Raw genomic sequence first — 14,113 nt, forward strand, 5'->3', positions numbered from 1 at the left:
TGTGGGCGGCTCCCAAGCAGGACACTGCAATGCTTCCCTCTATCCTGGGAGGGAAGCTGGTCTTAAAGGTTCTTTTCAAGTTGGTTCTGCCTTCGGTCCATTGCTAGAATGTTGTTAAAGAAGGGTCGCTGGATCTCCCCTTAATGTGTCTTTAATGGGCTTACGCCCATTGATTTTTAATTTTTCTTTTAAAAATTCAGCTGAAATTCATTACTAAGGAAACCACTTGCTTGCCAGCTTCAGACTCAAGTAAAACTTTTCTCTTTGTGTTTATTTTTTAATTTTCATTTTTCAGCTGGGACATATTGCAAAAGATAATGCATATTTCATACCTCATCCCATCAAGATATTGGACAGACTGATTTTACCATGTCACTCATGCTCAAGTGCCATTTATAGCTTCACTTGCAGTTGCTTCAACAATGTTCTTTAACTTGAATTCCCAATCTGAACGATCCGATGTCTGCTTACTCTTCCAAGTTTAATTTCACGGCTGTACTTGTTCTGTATCACTGTTTTAACTCCCTGCGCGTGAGATATACTTCACTTTGAGCGCCAGGCACCTGCTACTCATGTTCGAGAGGTTTCCCCTTGCCACTTTTCTATGTAATTCTCTCATTTAGCAGGTAACATTTTAAGTTCACTTTTGTAGAAAAGAAACTTATCTGAGTAGGTTTTTTCCCCAACCGTTTATAATTAACCGACATCCCAAGCAGCCAAGTTTTTATTTTCTTCTTCACCATCCTACTTTTCCTGTGCACCTTGGTATGCCTTTCTTACCTGGCTGTAAGCTGCACAAAGACAGGGACAGTGCCTGAAGCTGTCACTGGGCACCAGTAACGGAACACCGCAGTGAGTTGCAAAAAGCCATAGTAATACTCCGGCAGCAGGGTCTTGCCAGATGTCCGCAAACCCTTGCTGGGGACGGAAAAAATACTCCACAAACAAGCCGTTCGAATGGGGGAAATAGTTACTTTTATCGGAGAGCAACTGGTTCACACGCCAGGATGCTGACGGAGAAGCAGTCAAGCAGCCTGGGCTGGTCCGACCGCCCCAAGGTGAGTAGCTCGGCGCCCCGCCCTGTCACGTGACGGCGGGCTGCGCGTGCGCCGGCCGGCCGGCGCGCCTGCGCGGAAGCTCCCGGAAGTGACCGATCAGCGAGCGCAGGGAAGAGTCCACGTCCGTCAGCCCGTCGGTCCGCCGGTCCGCGGGTTAGTCAGCGCGCTCCCCCTCCCCCCCGCACTCCCCCGGCCCCGGCGCGTCCGGGCCCTCGTCGCCATCCCGCCGTCTCCTCGGGCCCGCTGCGGGGGCCGCCTGAGGCGCTCGCCATGGCGACGTTCATCTCGGTCCAGCTGAAGAAGACGTCGGAGGTGGACCTGGCCAAGCCGCTGGTGAAGTTCATCCAGCAGACCTACCCGAGCGGCGGGGAGGAGCAGGCCCAGTACTGCCGCGCGGCCGAGGAGCTCAGCAAGCTGCGCCGCGCCGCGCTCGGCCGGCCGCTCGACAAGCACGAGGGCGCGCTCGAGACGCTGCTGAGGTGGGCGCGGGCCGGGGTGTGTGTGTGTGTGTGTGTCTGTGTCTGTGTCTGTGTTGGGGGGGGGGGGTGTGGCGCGCCCCGGTACCGGCCCCGCGCCCGCCGGGGCAGCCGCCGCCGCCGCCGCCCTGACTCGGCCGGGCGCGTAGGTGTGGCCGGCAGGGCAGGGCAGGGCTGCGGGGAGAGGGCGCCCGCCCGGGTCCACCCGCCCCCGCCCCGGCGCCGCCGCAGGACCTTCCCCCCTGCGGAGGGAGCGGCCGGGTGAGGGAGAGGGGAGAGAGAGAGAGAGTGTGTGTATGTGTGTGTGTGTGTGTGTGTGTGTGTGTGTGTGTGAGAGAGAGAGAGTGTGTGTTTGTAAGAGTGTGCGTGTGTGTGTGTGTGTGTGTGTGTGTGTGTGGACTTCGGGGCCGTGTGTGTGTGTGTGTGTGTGTGTGTGGACTTCTGGGCCGTGTGTGTGTGTGTGTGGACTTCGGGGCCGTGTGGGCCTGGCCCTGAGTCACCTTCCGAAGTTGCAGCGCTCTCGGGACTGGGCGAGCGACGCCCCTGGGAGCCGTCGGGGGGTGGGGGGCGTCGGCGTCTCCGTTTCACCCACGCGGGCCGGCGCGCCGGCTTCCTGAGCGCCTGTCGGGCGTGATGAGGGGGTCTTGGGCTCGGGGGGCCGGGGGTGGAGGCCGCAAGGACACCTGAGTGCACTCCAGTCAGAAAACGCCCCGCCAGCCCCCCCCCCACCCCCCACTTCCACCCCAACCCGTCCACCCCGAGGGAGGGAGGGGGCCTGTTTCCTCCCGGCTGAGGGAGACACGGGGTCTCTTTATTTGACGCTAGTGGGAGAGGCGCCGCTAGCGGGGGTGAGTCCGAGGCTGCTTGAGAGAGAGTTTTGCATCCCTTCCTTGGAGGGGCCAGTGGAGACCGCCTACTTTGCCAGGGTGTCGAGCCTGGATCAGCCTCTCAGGAGGGGGTGGACCCTGGCGCGCTGCTCTGAGGGTTGCTCGGTGAGGGCGGTTTTTCCCTGGAGCTGGGGCCAGGCCGTGGGCAGGGCTCCGATTCCGGCTGGCCTCTTGCCGTTGGTGGAGGAGAGAAATGGGGCCTGGTGTGAGTGACTTCGCTGACTTAACTTTTCCATCCACTTCCGCCCCAGAGAGCACGGCAAGGGTTGGTTCCTCACGAACAAGGGCCCTGCAACCCCCTGGTTGATGACCCCCTTGATGTCAAGATCCGATTAGGTGAAATGGTTGGGTTGCAGCGAGTTTTTGGCCACACCCGGAGATGCTCAGTGGTTACCCCTGGGTCTGAGGGGTTACTCCTGGCAGTGCTTCATATGGGAAGCTGGGGATCGAACCCTCGTCGGCCGTGTGCAAGGCAAACGCCTTCGCCACTGTACTATCTCTCAGCCTCCAAATTGTAGTGATGATTAGTTTGATACTTAGCGTAAACCTCTTTTGAGGCTAATCTAGGAATATTCAGTTGTTATTTAGAACGAACCCACTTTAATAAATGCCATCACAGCGCACATAGACTAGTGGGGTGTGATTCTGGTGGTGTTCTGCTGTGGACTTTTGGACTTTGTTCGTTTCTTACTTCCTTAGGCATAAATGGGAGAACTGTTCTGGGAACTAAGGTTGTTGCAGAGATAGTCTCTATCCCAAACTTCAATCTGTGATTCAGAAACCACCCATTTATCTTTAATCATCTGTTTTATCCTCTCTTAGAATGTATAACTCTCTCTCTCTCTTTCTCTCTCTCTCTTTGCTTTTCTAGTGGGATTAGGATAAGCTTATAAGTATGCCATAATATATTAAATTTTTATTTGTATTTTGGGCTACACTGTATTGTGGGGGTGGGGATGGATTCAGATTTTGGGTTGTCTGACTTAAAAGCCTAAGCTCTGTCCCCTCAGATATTCTTGTCTTCTATGGCCTGATCATTAAAACAACCAACCAACCAACCCCCCTTCAAAAAAAAATAGGTGCCACACTTCTCTGAGAGCCTGGTGCCAACCAGAAGAGTCAGACCTGGTGCTGACTGGTGCCGCTTAGGCTGGTGGTGTTTGGAAGTCACTCAGGATACACCCTGCATTGCATAGACGCCACGGGGGCTGTACATGTCAGAGTTCTGGGCACCATGGTGTATCTACAGGAATCAGATTCAGAGCCTTGTGTATGCTTGGCATGCACTCTGCCGCTGGAGCTAGCTTCCTAGCCCTTGACTTTTTTGGCGAGTACAAGCTAGTTGCTTTGTAGAATCTTCTTCAGTGAGGGTTTGTCTGTTTTCTTGTGGCATCTTGTGCCAGTCACTGTCACTGTCATCCCGTTGCTCATCAATTTGTTCGAGCGGGCACCAGTAAACGTCTCTCATTGAGAGACTTATTGTTACTGTTTTTTGGCATATCCAATACGCACGGGTAGCTTGCCAGTCTCTGCCGTGCGGGGGAGATACTTTCAGTAGCTTGCCGGGCTCTCCGAGAGGGTCGGCAGCTTGAAAGGTGAACGCCCAACCGCTGTGCTATCGCTCCAGCCCCTTGTGCCAGTAGTACTACCAAATGAGTTGCTGTGTTCTTTTTCTCTCTTTTTTTAGCGTCTGTGAGAAAGGACATGTTAATTTATCCCATTGGTGGTAATGTTATAACTTATAGTTGGTTAAGAATGTTATCTGACAGGTTTCTTTATAATTGATTAATGTATTAGTGTTTTGTGAGGAAATATTCGAGAATATATAATATCCTATTCCATCAATCTTTCTTTTTTGTTATTGTATGTATCTTTCTGGAATCAGATAATGCACTTTGACAAAGTGTTTTTTCCTGTTCTTGTGTATTAGTTGGCAATTTAAGATATGGTAGAGCCCTATTTGTCTTGTTACTTTGTTTCTTATTTTACTCAGTGGATTTTGATTTGTTACTTATTGTTCTTTTTCTTTTTTTTTTCTTTTTGGGTCACACTTGGCAATGCACAGGGGTTACTCCTGGCCGTGCTCAGGGGACCATATGGGATGCTGGGAATCGAACGGGGTCAGTTGCATGCAAGGCAAATGCCCTACCCACTGTGCTATTGCGTTAGCACCTACTTATTGTTCTTGGCTTTCCTAGTAGGAACTCTATAAAACTAGTTCCTGTTTTCTTTTTGATATGTCCACATTTTCAAGTGCTTTCTGGTTTTCCTTGTTTTTGGGTAATACCTGCTGGTGCTCAGGGCTTATTCCTGTCAGTGTGCAAGGTAAACACCCTACTTGCTGTACTGTTTTTGCTCCTGCCCCTCAAGTGCTTTAACTTTCTGGCTTAGCAGGATGTTTCAAACTTAAATCTTCAATTGTTTCAGTTCAGCTATGGAATCAGCAGTTTCTTTCTTTAAGGAGCTCTGGTTCTTTCTGATGCAGAACAAATGTTGATCTGGGCATTGGGTGTGCTTATTGCTACTAAGTTTCTGGGTGCTCTCAGCTTACACATGTATGAAACACACACATACTTATCCATCCCTTGCAAGCCTTAAGTTCATCCTGGTGAGAGGGTAGACTGGCTTTTCAGTGATCATTCTGGCTGCTCTATGGATGATAGATCGAAAAGTGAAGCAGAAATGAAGACAGGGAGCTTGATTCGGAAACTTGGATTGCTTGAGAGAGAGGATGATAGCTTTGAGAAACTAGTTGTGTTGGAGATAGATGTGGACACACTCAAAAGTTGGTAAATCTGTTTTAATTAATTAATTAATTTTTTTTTTTTGCTATTGGAGTCATACCTAATGGTACTAAGGGCTTACTCCTGACCTTGTGCTCAGGGAGCATTTCTGGTGGGCTTAGACAATCATATGTAGTGTTCAAAGATTGAATTTGGATTGGCCATATGCAAATCAAGCACCCTATCTGCTTATTCTCAGTGTAACACTGGTAGACCTGTTTTTTTTTTTTTTTTGGCTTTGTATTTGGGGCACACCTGGTGATGCTCAGGGCTTACTCCCGACTCTGCTGTTTGGAATTATTCCCGGTGGGCTCAAGGGATGAATTGCAATGTTGAATATTGATCCTGGGTTAATGGCATGCAAGGCAGTCTACGCATTGTACTAATTGCTTCAGCCATGGTAAACCTGTTTCATTTATTTATTTATTGGCTTTTTGGGTCACACCCGGCGGTGCACAGGGGTTACTCCTGGCTTTTTACTCAGGAATTACTCCTGGTAGTGTTCAGGGGACCATATGGGATGCTGGGGATCAAACCCGGGTCGGCCGCATGCAAGGCAAAACGCCCTACCCGCTGTACTATCGCTCCAGTCCTAGTAAACCTGTTTTAAACCAGCATTTTGCCAGAGATATAATTTGTCTAGTGACTGTAGACAGTTGTCACCTGGGGAGGTCTCCTTAGCAGTGCTAAAGTGGTCTGGGGGCCCCTCTGGGGATTCTTTTCTTTTTCTTTTTTGGTGTGGAGGAGATGCTCCTGGAATAACTCGGTGATACTTGGGACTTACTCCTAACTGCACTCAAGGTATACTCCTGGGATGCTTGGGCACCATACAGGATGCTGGGAATCAAACCCGGGTTGGCCTTCTGCAAGGCAAGCATCCTACCTCCTACACTATCTCACTGGTCCCTTACTGGAGGTTTTTTGCCAATTGGGCATGTGATGCTGCCAGGGTACCAAGGCCACATCCACCAGTTCCATACCCAAGAAGACTGGAGAGTTCAAAGGACTGGAGTCCATGCTTTGCATGTGGAAGCCTTAGGTTCAATAGTTGGTACCCTTAGGTTCCAGAAGCACGGCTGAGAACAACCTCCCATCTTTCCCTAACCTTCAGCATTACCAGGTTTGGTTCCAAAGCCACCAACTAAAAAAAAAAAAAAAAAAAAAACTTAAAAAATATAGTGTGGTTTCTGGGGAGATGTTAGTTTACTGTTATTAAAATAGTGGATAAATAATTTTCTTTGGTGATAAGTATTAGTTTTTCCTTAGTACTTATTTTTTAAAATTTTCTTTTTTTATTAAATCACTGTGAGATAGACCATTACAAAGCTGTTCATGATTGGATTTCAGTCATATAGTATTCAACACACATCCCTCCCCCAGTGTACATTTCCCAGCACCAGTGTCCACAGATTTCCTCCCATCACCTCCCTATCCCTTGCGCTTTCTCTCTCTCTCTCTCTCTCTCTCTCTCTCTCTCTCTCTCTCTCTCTCTCTCTCTCTCTCTCTCTCTCCTTTTGGACATTGTGGTTTATAGTATTGACACTGAAAGGTTATCAGGACTATCCCTTACCTACTTTTAACCCTCAGATCTTGTCCAGCGTGATCATGCGCAGCTATTGTCATAGCCGTCTCTTCTCTATCTTACCTACTCTCAGTCCCACAAATGCTTGTGATTAGTTTCAACCATTGACCAGTCTTCCTAACCTCTGTTTCCCTGGCCATGGATGTCTTTCTACTACATATATTTTTTATGTACCCCTTAGTACTTTTTAGTATCTTTTTTGGGGGGGGGGGGGCAAAAAATATGTTTTATTTAGAAAATTTGAGGAAATGGGCCCAGATAACAGTACAGTGGGTTGGGCATTTGCCTTGTGTCTCATATGGTCCCTGAGTGCTGTCAGGCATAATTGCTGAACACAGAGCATAGAGCCAGGAGTAACGCCAGGTGTGGTCCCAAAACCAAAAATGTGTATAAATAAATAAAAAGCAAAAAGAAATTTTGAGGAAGGGGAGGGAGAGAGAGGAGGACAGAATAATACATGTGCTCAGGCAGCATATTAGTATGCATCTTTAATAGTTTATATCTTTACAGCCTATTCGTTTATTTTAAAATGATTTAATGTGATTTTCGGGCCCATCAAAGCAAGCGTAAATAATTTTAGTATGTGTATGTGTTTATATAGATATGTGTAATATTTAGGTCTGATAATTTTAACTTTTTCCCTCCCCATTTTTTAGATACTATGATCAGATCTGTTCCATTGAACCCAAATTTCCATTTTCTGAAAATCAGGTAAGTCATTATTTCAATTTGTTTAAAATGTATATGACAATGGTAAATCATACATTTCTTTCCACCCATGGTATTATTTTATTAAATAAAGTGTCTTTACTTTCTTTAGGTATTTGTTTATTTTGGGGGTTTTGGTATTTTGAGTCACAGCTGGTGTGTTCAGGGGCTGCCCCTAGCGGTGCTCAGAAGACCATATATGGTGCTGGGGTGTGGCCAAATGCAAGACAGGCATCTTTTTAAATTTCTTGTTTTGTTTTTTGTTTTGTTTTTGGGCCACACCTGATGGAGGTGGCTCTGTGCTTACGGATCACTTTGGCAAGGTTGGGGGAACGTATGGAGTGCCAGTGATCAAACCCATGATCAACAACATGCAGGGCAAGCACCTACCTGCTGTAATACTGCTTTAGCCCCCTCGGCGAGCATCTTAGTCCCTGTTCTCCCTGGCCTGTTTTAGGTTTTCATGAGCTTTTATACAAATTGGAAGCTTTCCATCCCATTCTATGTAAATCAGTATTCTTTTGAAGTCTCTGGAATTGTAATTTTTGTTAATTTTTTTTTTTTTTTTTTGCTTTTTGGGTCACACCTGGCGATGCACAGGGGTTACTCCTGGCTCTGCACTCAGGAATTACCCCTGGCCGTGCTCAGGGGACCATATGGGATGCTGGGATTTGAACCCGGGTCGGCCGCGTGCAAGGCAAACACCCTACCCGCTGTGCTATCTCTCCAGCCCCAATTTTTGTTAATTTATATAGTTCATATGGAGCATTGGGATGCATTATTTTAAACTGCATATTTTTGTTAATAGGATTTATTGATTAATGTACACTGGTTTCTGTCTATGTAGTGCTTAAGAGTTAAGAAAATTGTATAATTCAGAAAATTTTTGTTTCTGTATTTTAAGAATTACTGGTTCAAATTATATCTACATAAAGCAGATGCTAGATATTGAAAATACTGATAAGATTTTATACTTGGGAGACTTGTTAAGTTTTTAATAATTTTAAAATAGTTGAACTATGAAGAACACTTCAAATTTCCTTTACTGAAGCTTTTATAGGTAATGTTTTACCTATAAAGTCTTAACTTTACATGGCAAGATTTGCTTAAAAGTACTCCAGGAAAAAGTATGTAGGGGCTTGAGAGATGGTACAAGAATAGTGACTTGACTTACATGTGATTGACATAGATTCTATTCCTGTCACTATATTTGGTCTTCTCAGCCCTAGGAGTGACCACTGAGACAGAACCAGGAATAGCCCCTAATATTGCTACGTGTGGTGAAGTTCTCCTCCCCAATCTGGAGAGATGTGGGAGGGAGGGTAAAATGGGGAGTGGAGTAACTAAGAAAGACAAACATCATAAATTGGCCCTATGAGGTATATGGAGGTTCATTATATTATTAGTAGTATATATTTTTGTCTTTTGAGAAGTTTTGCAATGCAGTGTTAAAATTATTTATTTTCAAGTTGGATTGTAGTACATAATTTTAAAAAGGCTAAGTTCTTTTTAACCCTCAGACATGGATATTTTAGAAGCAGAGCTAAGATGCAGTTATTTTTATTTATTCTTGGGCTATACCCAGTGGCACTAGGCTTACTCCTGCACCTAGGAATCACTCCTGGTAGTCTCTGGAGAACATTTGTGATACCCGGGATTGAACCCTAATTGGCTGCAGCGTGCAGGGCGAGCATCCTATCCACTATACTGTCTCTCTAGCCCCAAGAGACAGTTTTTAAAATTATTTATGCTTGTTTATAACATATATAGAAGTCAACATATATCACATATAGCTGAATCTTCACAGGGTGGAAATATACTTACATAATCACTAACCAACTCAAGAAAGAAGTTAATATCTCAATCCATTGTCTAGAGGTGACTTTTCTACATTTGTCATGATAGAACAATTTTATATTTTATCTTCTTAAAAGCTGTAGTATTTTGTTGCTCTTGCTTCTCCTGGCTTGCTTGATAATTATCTACTAAGTTCCTATTGGTAAAGGTACAGTATTTTCTGGAGAAAATTACATTTGTATAGTTACAGAGTCAATGATATTTGAAATATACTGCCAGTATTTTATTTTAAAATACTTACTGGTCCTGGAACAGAAAGGAGTTGATTGATCGGAGAAAAGTAATGTCGTAGGCAGTTTCAAATTTCCATCCTTTCCTCAAGGTACAGAAAGGTAATAATTTTTTACTTTTTCTCTATAAAGATCTGCCTGACGTTTACCTGGAAAGATGCTTTTGACAAAGGTTCACTATTTGGAGGATCTGTGAAATTGGGTATGTAAATTATTTATAAAAGTGAAAGGAAACTTGGTATAAACATTGTGTTGTTCAGGTCTAAAATAGCTCTTCTAACTATTTATTGTATATAGTAAAAGATCTTTTTGATCGGGGAACTGATTTGAAAGAGTTTGTTTGGTAGACAGGTTTGGTCACTGGTACTGCATGCTCACCTGAATACTACCAGAATGACCCAAATTCAACAACTACACTAACAATAATTTTTACGTTTTATTATTTTAAAAAATCATTTAAGTTTTGTTTGTTTTTTGGGAAACACCTGGCAGGTTCAGGGCTTTCTTCTGGCTCGTCACTTAGAGATCATACTCCTTGTGAGCTCGGGAACCCCATGGAGTGCTAGGGATTGAACCTGGGACAGCCATGTGCAAGACTTGCAACCTACCTGCTGTACTGTCTTTTTAGCCCCTTCATTTTATTTTTTAAGCTTCAGTTTTTAATGCAGTTTCTAAATGATTGTAGAGAGACTGTGCTTTTCCAGTTTCTGTCCTACTTACAAAAATGAGTAATATTGTACTCTTGTCTGGGAAGACTTAATTATTTTAAAATATAGTAGATAGTCTATGAGCAGACTTAAGGGAACAGAGAAGATGTTAATTCTGCCAGTTGAAAGCAAGCAGTGTTTGCATTAGACTTAGAAGGAAGAATGCTTTTTGCTGGTAGAAAAGAGCATTGCAGGTTAGAGCATTTGATTTTAGAAGGTTAGAAGATTGAAAACTTTTGCTCTACCTGCTTTGGAAGTTAATTTTCTCACCTATAAAAAGTGAAGAATAGTATTTTGAAGTACTGTTTATCTTTTTTTAATCATTGATGTTGTAAAAAAATTGAGATACCATCTTTTACAATAGTATTAATAGTATAGACATACAATGTTACCGTACATCCCCCCCCACCAAAGTACTAGTATCCCTCATATTATTCCTCCCATTGGGTTCTTGTGTGGATTAAATTAAGTGGAAAATACATTAAACCCTTAGAAGACTTCAATAAATATTAGCCACAGTGAATAATAATATTTGTAATCATTATTATCGTTCGTTGTATATTTGTGTTATAGCTTATAAAGTACTATACAGGTAAAGTATATGTCATACATCACTGTATCACTGTCATCCCGTTGCTCATTGATTTGCTCGAGTGGGCACCAGTATGTCTTCATTTTGAGACTTGTTAATGTTTTTGGCATATTGAATATGCCATGGGTAGCTTGCCAAGCTCTGCAGCGTGGGCAAGATACTCTTGGTAGCTTGCCGGGCTTTCTGAGAGGGGCGGAAGAATCAAACCCAGGTTGGCTGCATGCAAGGCAAACGCCCTACCCGCTATGCTCTTGCTCCAGCCCATATCATACATGCTAATGTTATTTTTTAAGATTTGAAGCTTTAGGTTGCATTGGGATTATGAAGGGAGAAGACATTTGAAAGTAGATTTACCTTGTAGGCCTCCCCTGGAGATCATGAATGCATCTGCAGATAAGAGAGAGGACTGTTATCCAATGAGACATTGTGAAAGGGCTTTATACATACTGTCTTACTGAATTCCCTAGTAACCCAATGAGGAAAGGCACTACTATATTTGAGCAATTTCTTAGTATAAGGCAAAGATTTAATGAAGCCAAATAGGAATCCAGAAAACTTAATTCAAAATACTAGAGAGAAATAGATTAGTTAGGAAACTGATGTGAGATGCAATTAGACAAAGAATGTAGAGTATATATGAATCAGAACAAAAGGGATTGGTTTGAGAGAGATTTCAGAGTGAAATTGACTTTATCTGTTAACTATATCTGAAAGATGAATAGAAGCCGGGGTTGTTCAATATGTGCAACTTGGTTTGACCCATTAAATTAATTCCTAGCAGTAGACAGATTAAGTTTGACTTCATTGTATCAGGGTATAAATTTGTGGGTAACATTTGGAAATAAGGATGTAAAGCTCACAAGGTAGAGATTTGATTTAAGAACAGTTCTCATTAAATTATAATAAATTTATCCCCTCTGTAGATTGGGAAAAGTGTGAAAGCCAAAGCTAGAGAATTTAACAATCAGGAAAAATAGAGGAAGAGGTTTAAGGGAATGAGGTTCAGAGAAAGATTTCACCTACTGGAGAAAACTGGGAAAATAAAGAGATGGTGTTACTGGCAGAAGAATTTCAAAGATTTTATATATATAGGACAGTGGTTTCAGACCTTCCTATACATTAGAGTTACTTGGGGCAAATGTTAAAGATACAGGTGTGTTTTTAAAGATACAGAATGTCAAATAGGACACTGGGATTAATATTTTGAAAATACCTCTAGGAGTTAAAGAGAGAGCTTTAACTCAATCAGCTCCAGGCATACTCAAAAGTGTATGCTTTGCATGCAGGAGGCATGGGTTTGGTCCCCAGCACCACTGGGTATGGACAAAAAAACAAAACAAAACAAAATCCAGGGAATAAAAAAGAAAAAAATCAAGGTGATTTGGTGTTTATTCAGCTTAGAACATCATGTGATAGTCATTGTGGTAGAGGTCAAGACATGTAAGGTTGGGGAAATTGCTGGATTTGGCAATGAGAGATGTGTCTCAAGGGTCTGCCGAAGAAGCCAGATTGCATCTTTGCTGACTGATGGATGCATCAGAAGTGAGGAAATGAAAACTGCAAATATAGGTTTTCCATTTTAGAATATTTGCAATAAAGGTTTGGGAACAAAGGGAGCATTATGCTCAGAGGAGGGAGGCAAGGTCGGGAAAGGATTTATAGTGCTGCTGTGACAAGTGAATTGGTAAAGTGAGGAGCAGGTAACAAGAGAACTTGTTACTTCAGTTAGATAAGTTAACTCAAGAGCTTTCTAGAAGAAGTAGAAGCAAAAAATTAAGGAGCGATAGTCATGCATTTCATCTAGGCATTTCTTGAGCAAATGTCAGTAATTAAATATCTTTTTATAATATGGGTGAGAGGGAGGGAGAGAGTGTTGGCTCCCAAGCATTGAGGCAGGGGGAGGGGGATGGGGAGAGAGAGACAGAGAGACAGAGAGAGAGAGACACACACACAGACAGACAGACAGACAGACAGGGAGGGAGGGAGGGAGGGAGAGAGAGTGAGAGAGAGAGAGAGAGAGAGAGAGAGAGAGAGAGAGAGTGTGTGTGTGTGTGTGTGTGTGTGTGTGTGTGTGTGTTAGGGTAGGTTGTGGGGGAGTGCTCAAATGCCTGGTGATACAGTGCTGTCTGGGCACAGTGCTGCTGGGGGACACAGACACCCTGCAGTGCTGGGGGAGAGAAGGGTATCATGCATGCCAAGGATTGACCCTTGGTTCTGTGCATGCAAGGCATGTACCCCTTGTCCCTGTGTTCGCTTCCTAGCCCAACAATTGAATTTAAGAAAAGCTGCATTTATAATATATTTTTAGTTTGAAAGCTTCACATACAAAAAAAGTTCCTCTGGTGAAAAGAATAAAATGAAACAATATAAAAGCTCATTGAGCTAAGGAGAAATTACTTAAAAAAATATATTTATTTACATAAAGTTTTCACAAAATCTCTTACATGTGAGAAAAATTTAAAATAAATGGAGCCTACAGCCTGAAATGATGTTTATGGGAAATAATAATAGACCATACGTATATCATATGTAAAATTTCAAGGTATACTTTTTTTTCTGATTGGATAAATTTTGTTCTTGAAATTTGCTTTTTTTTTTTTCCGGATGTGAACAATATTTGCAGTTAGGTGAATACAAATATTTTTCCTTGTCATCATTGCCTGTCATTTTGTTCCTTGTTCTTTTTTTCAGCTGTACTGTCTGTATATGTGTTTAAATAATTAGAATCATAATTTTAGAGCTTGATGTATTGTTCTCTAAACTAACCATTGTTTCTTAGGGAAACGGATTTTATTGTGTTTTGACAAATTTCTTTTCTTTTTTTTTGTTAAAAAATCTTAAATGATCTAATTGGTTCTCTCTTTATTTTCTTTTGCGTTTGTTCTTGGGCTACATCTGGCTGTGCTCAGGGCTTACTCCGGGTGGATCATGTAGATAGGTGCCAGAGATTGAACCTGGCCGGCCCATGCAAGGCAAGCGTCTGTGCCTGCTGTACTATACCTGCTATACTCCAACAACTTCTTTTTTTTTTTTTTTTTGGTGTTTAACATTTGTTATTGGCCTTTACAGTTTGAAGACTTCTGCAGCTCTGGGAAATGTTCATATTTCTTTGGTAATTGCCTCTTCAATTTCTCTTTAAAATTCTTTATTTAGTGGGTTGTTGGCTTTTCTGAGCTACTCATTCATTTATCGTTTCTTTCACTTTATGGGTTCTCTAATTTTTCTTTTGAAAA

The 14,113-nt window shown here is 43.2% G+C and overlaps 1 protein-coding gene across 2 annotated transcripts in view; it reads left to right on the forward strand.

Annotated features, from left to right (window-relative positions):
- The first annotated feature begins 1,156 nt into the window (after window positions 1-1,156).
- The window catches only part of PDCD6IP (programmed cell death 6 interacting protein), a 55,109-nt gene continuing 42,152 nt past the window's right edge, over window positions 1,157-14,113 (forward strand). For both annotated transcript variants that reach the window (XM_055135218.1, XM_055135219.1), the window contains exons 1-3: window positions 1,157-1,537; window positions 7,443-7,497; window positions 9,714-9,783. In XM_055135218.1, the coding sequence (XP_054991193.1) occupies window positions 1,329-1,537; window positions 7,443-7,497; window positions 9,714-9,783 (334 nt within the window). In that variant the 5' untranslated portion in view covers window positions 1,157-1,328. The remainder of the gene's footprint in view (window positions 1,538-7,442; window positions 7,498-9,713; window positions 9,784-14,113) is intronic.

This window comes from Sorex araneus, chromosome 4, assembly GCF_027595985.1.
Source record: "Sorex araneus isolate mSorAra2 chromosome 4, mSorAra2.pri, whole genome shotgun sequence".
NCBI lineage: Eukaryota > Metazoa > Chordata > Mammalia > Eulipotyphla > Soricidae > Sorex > Sorex araneus.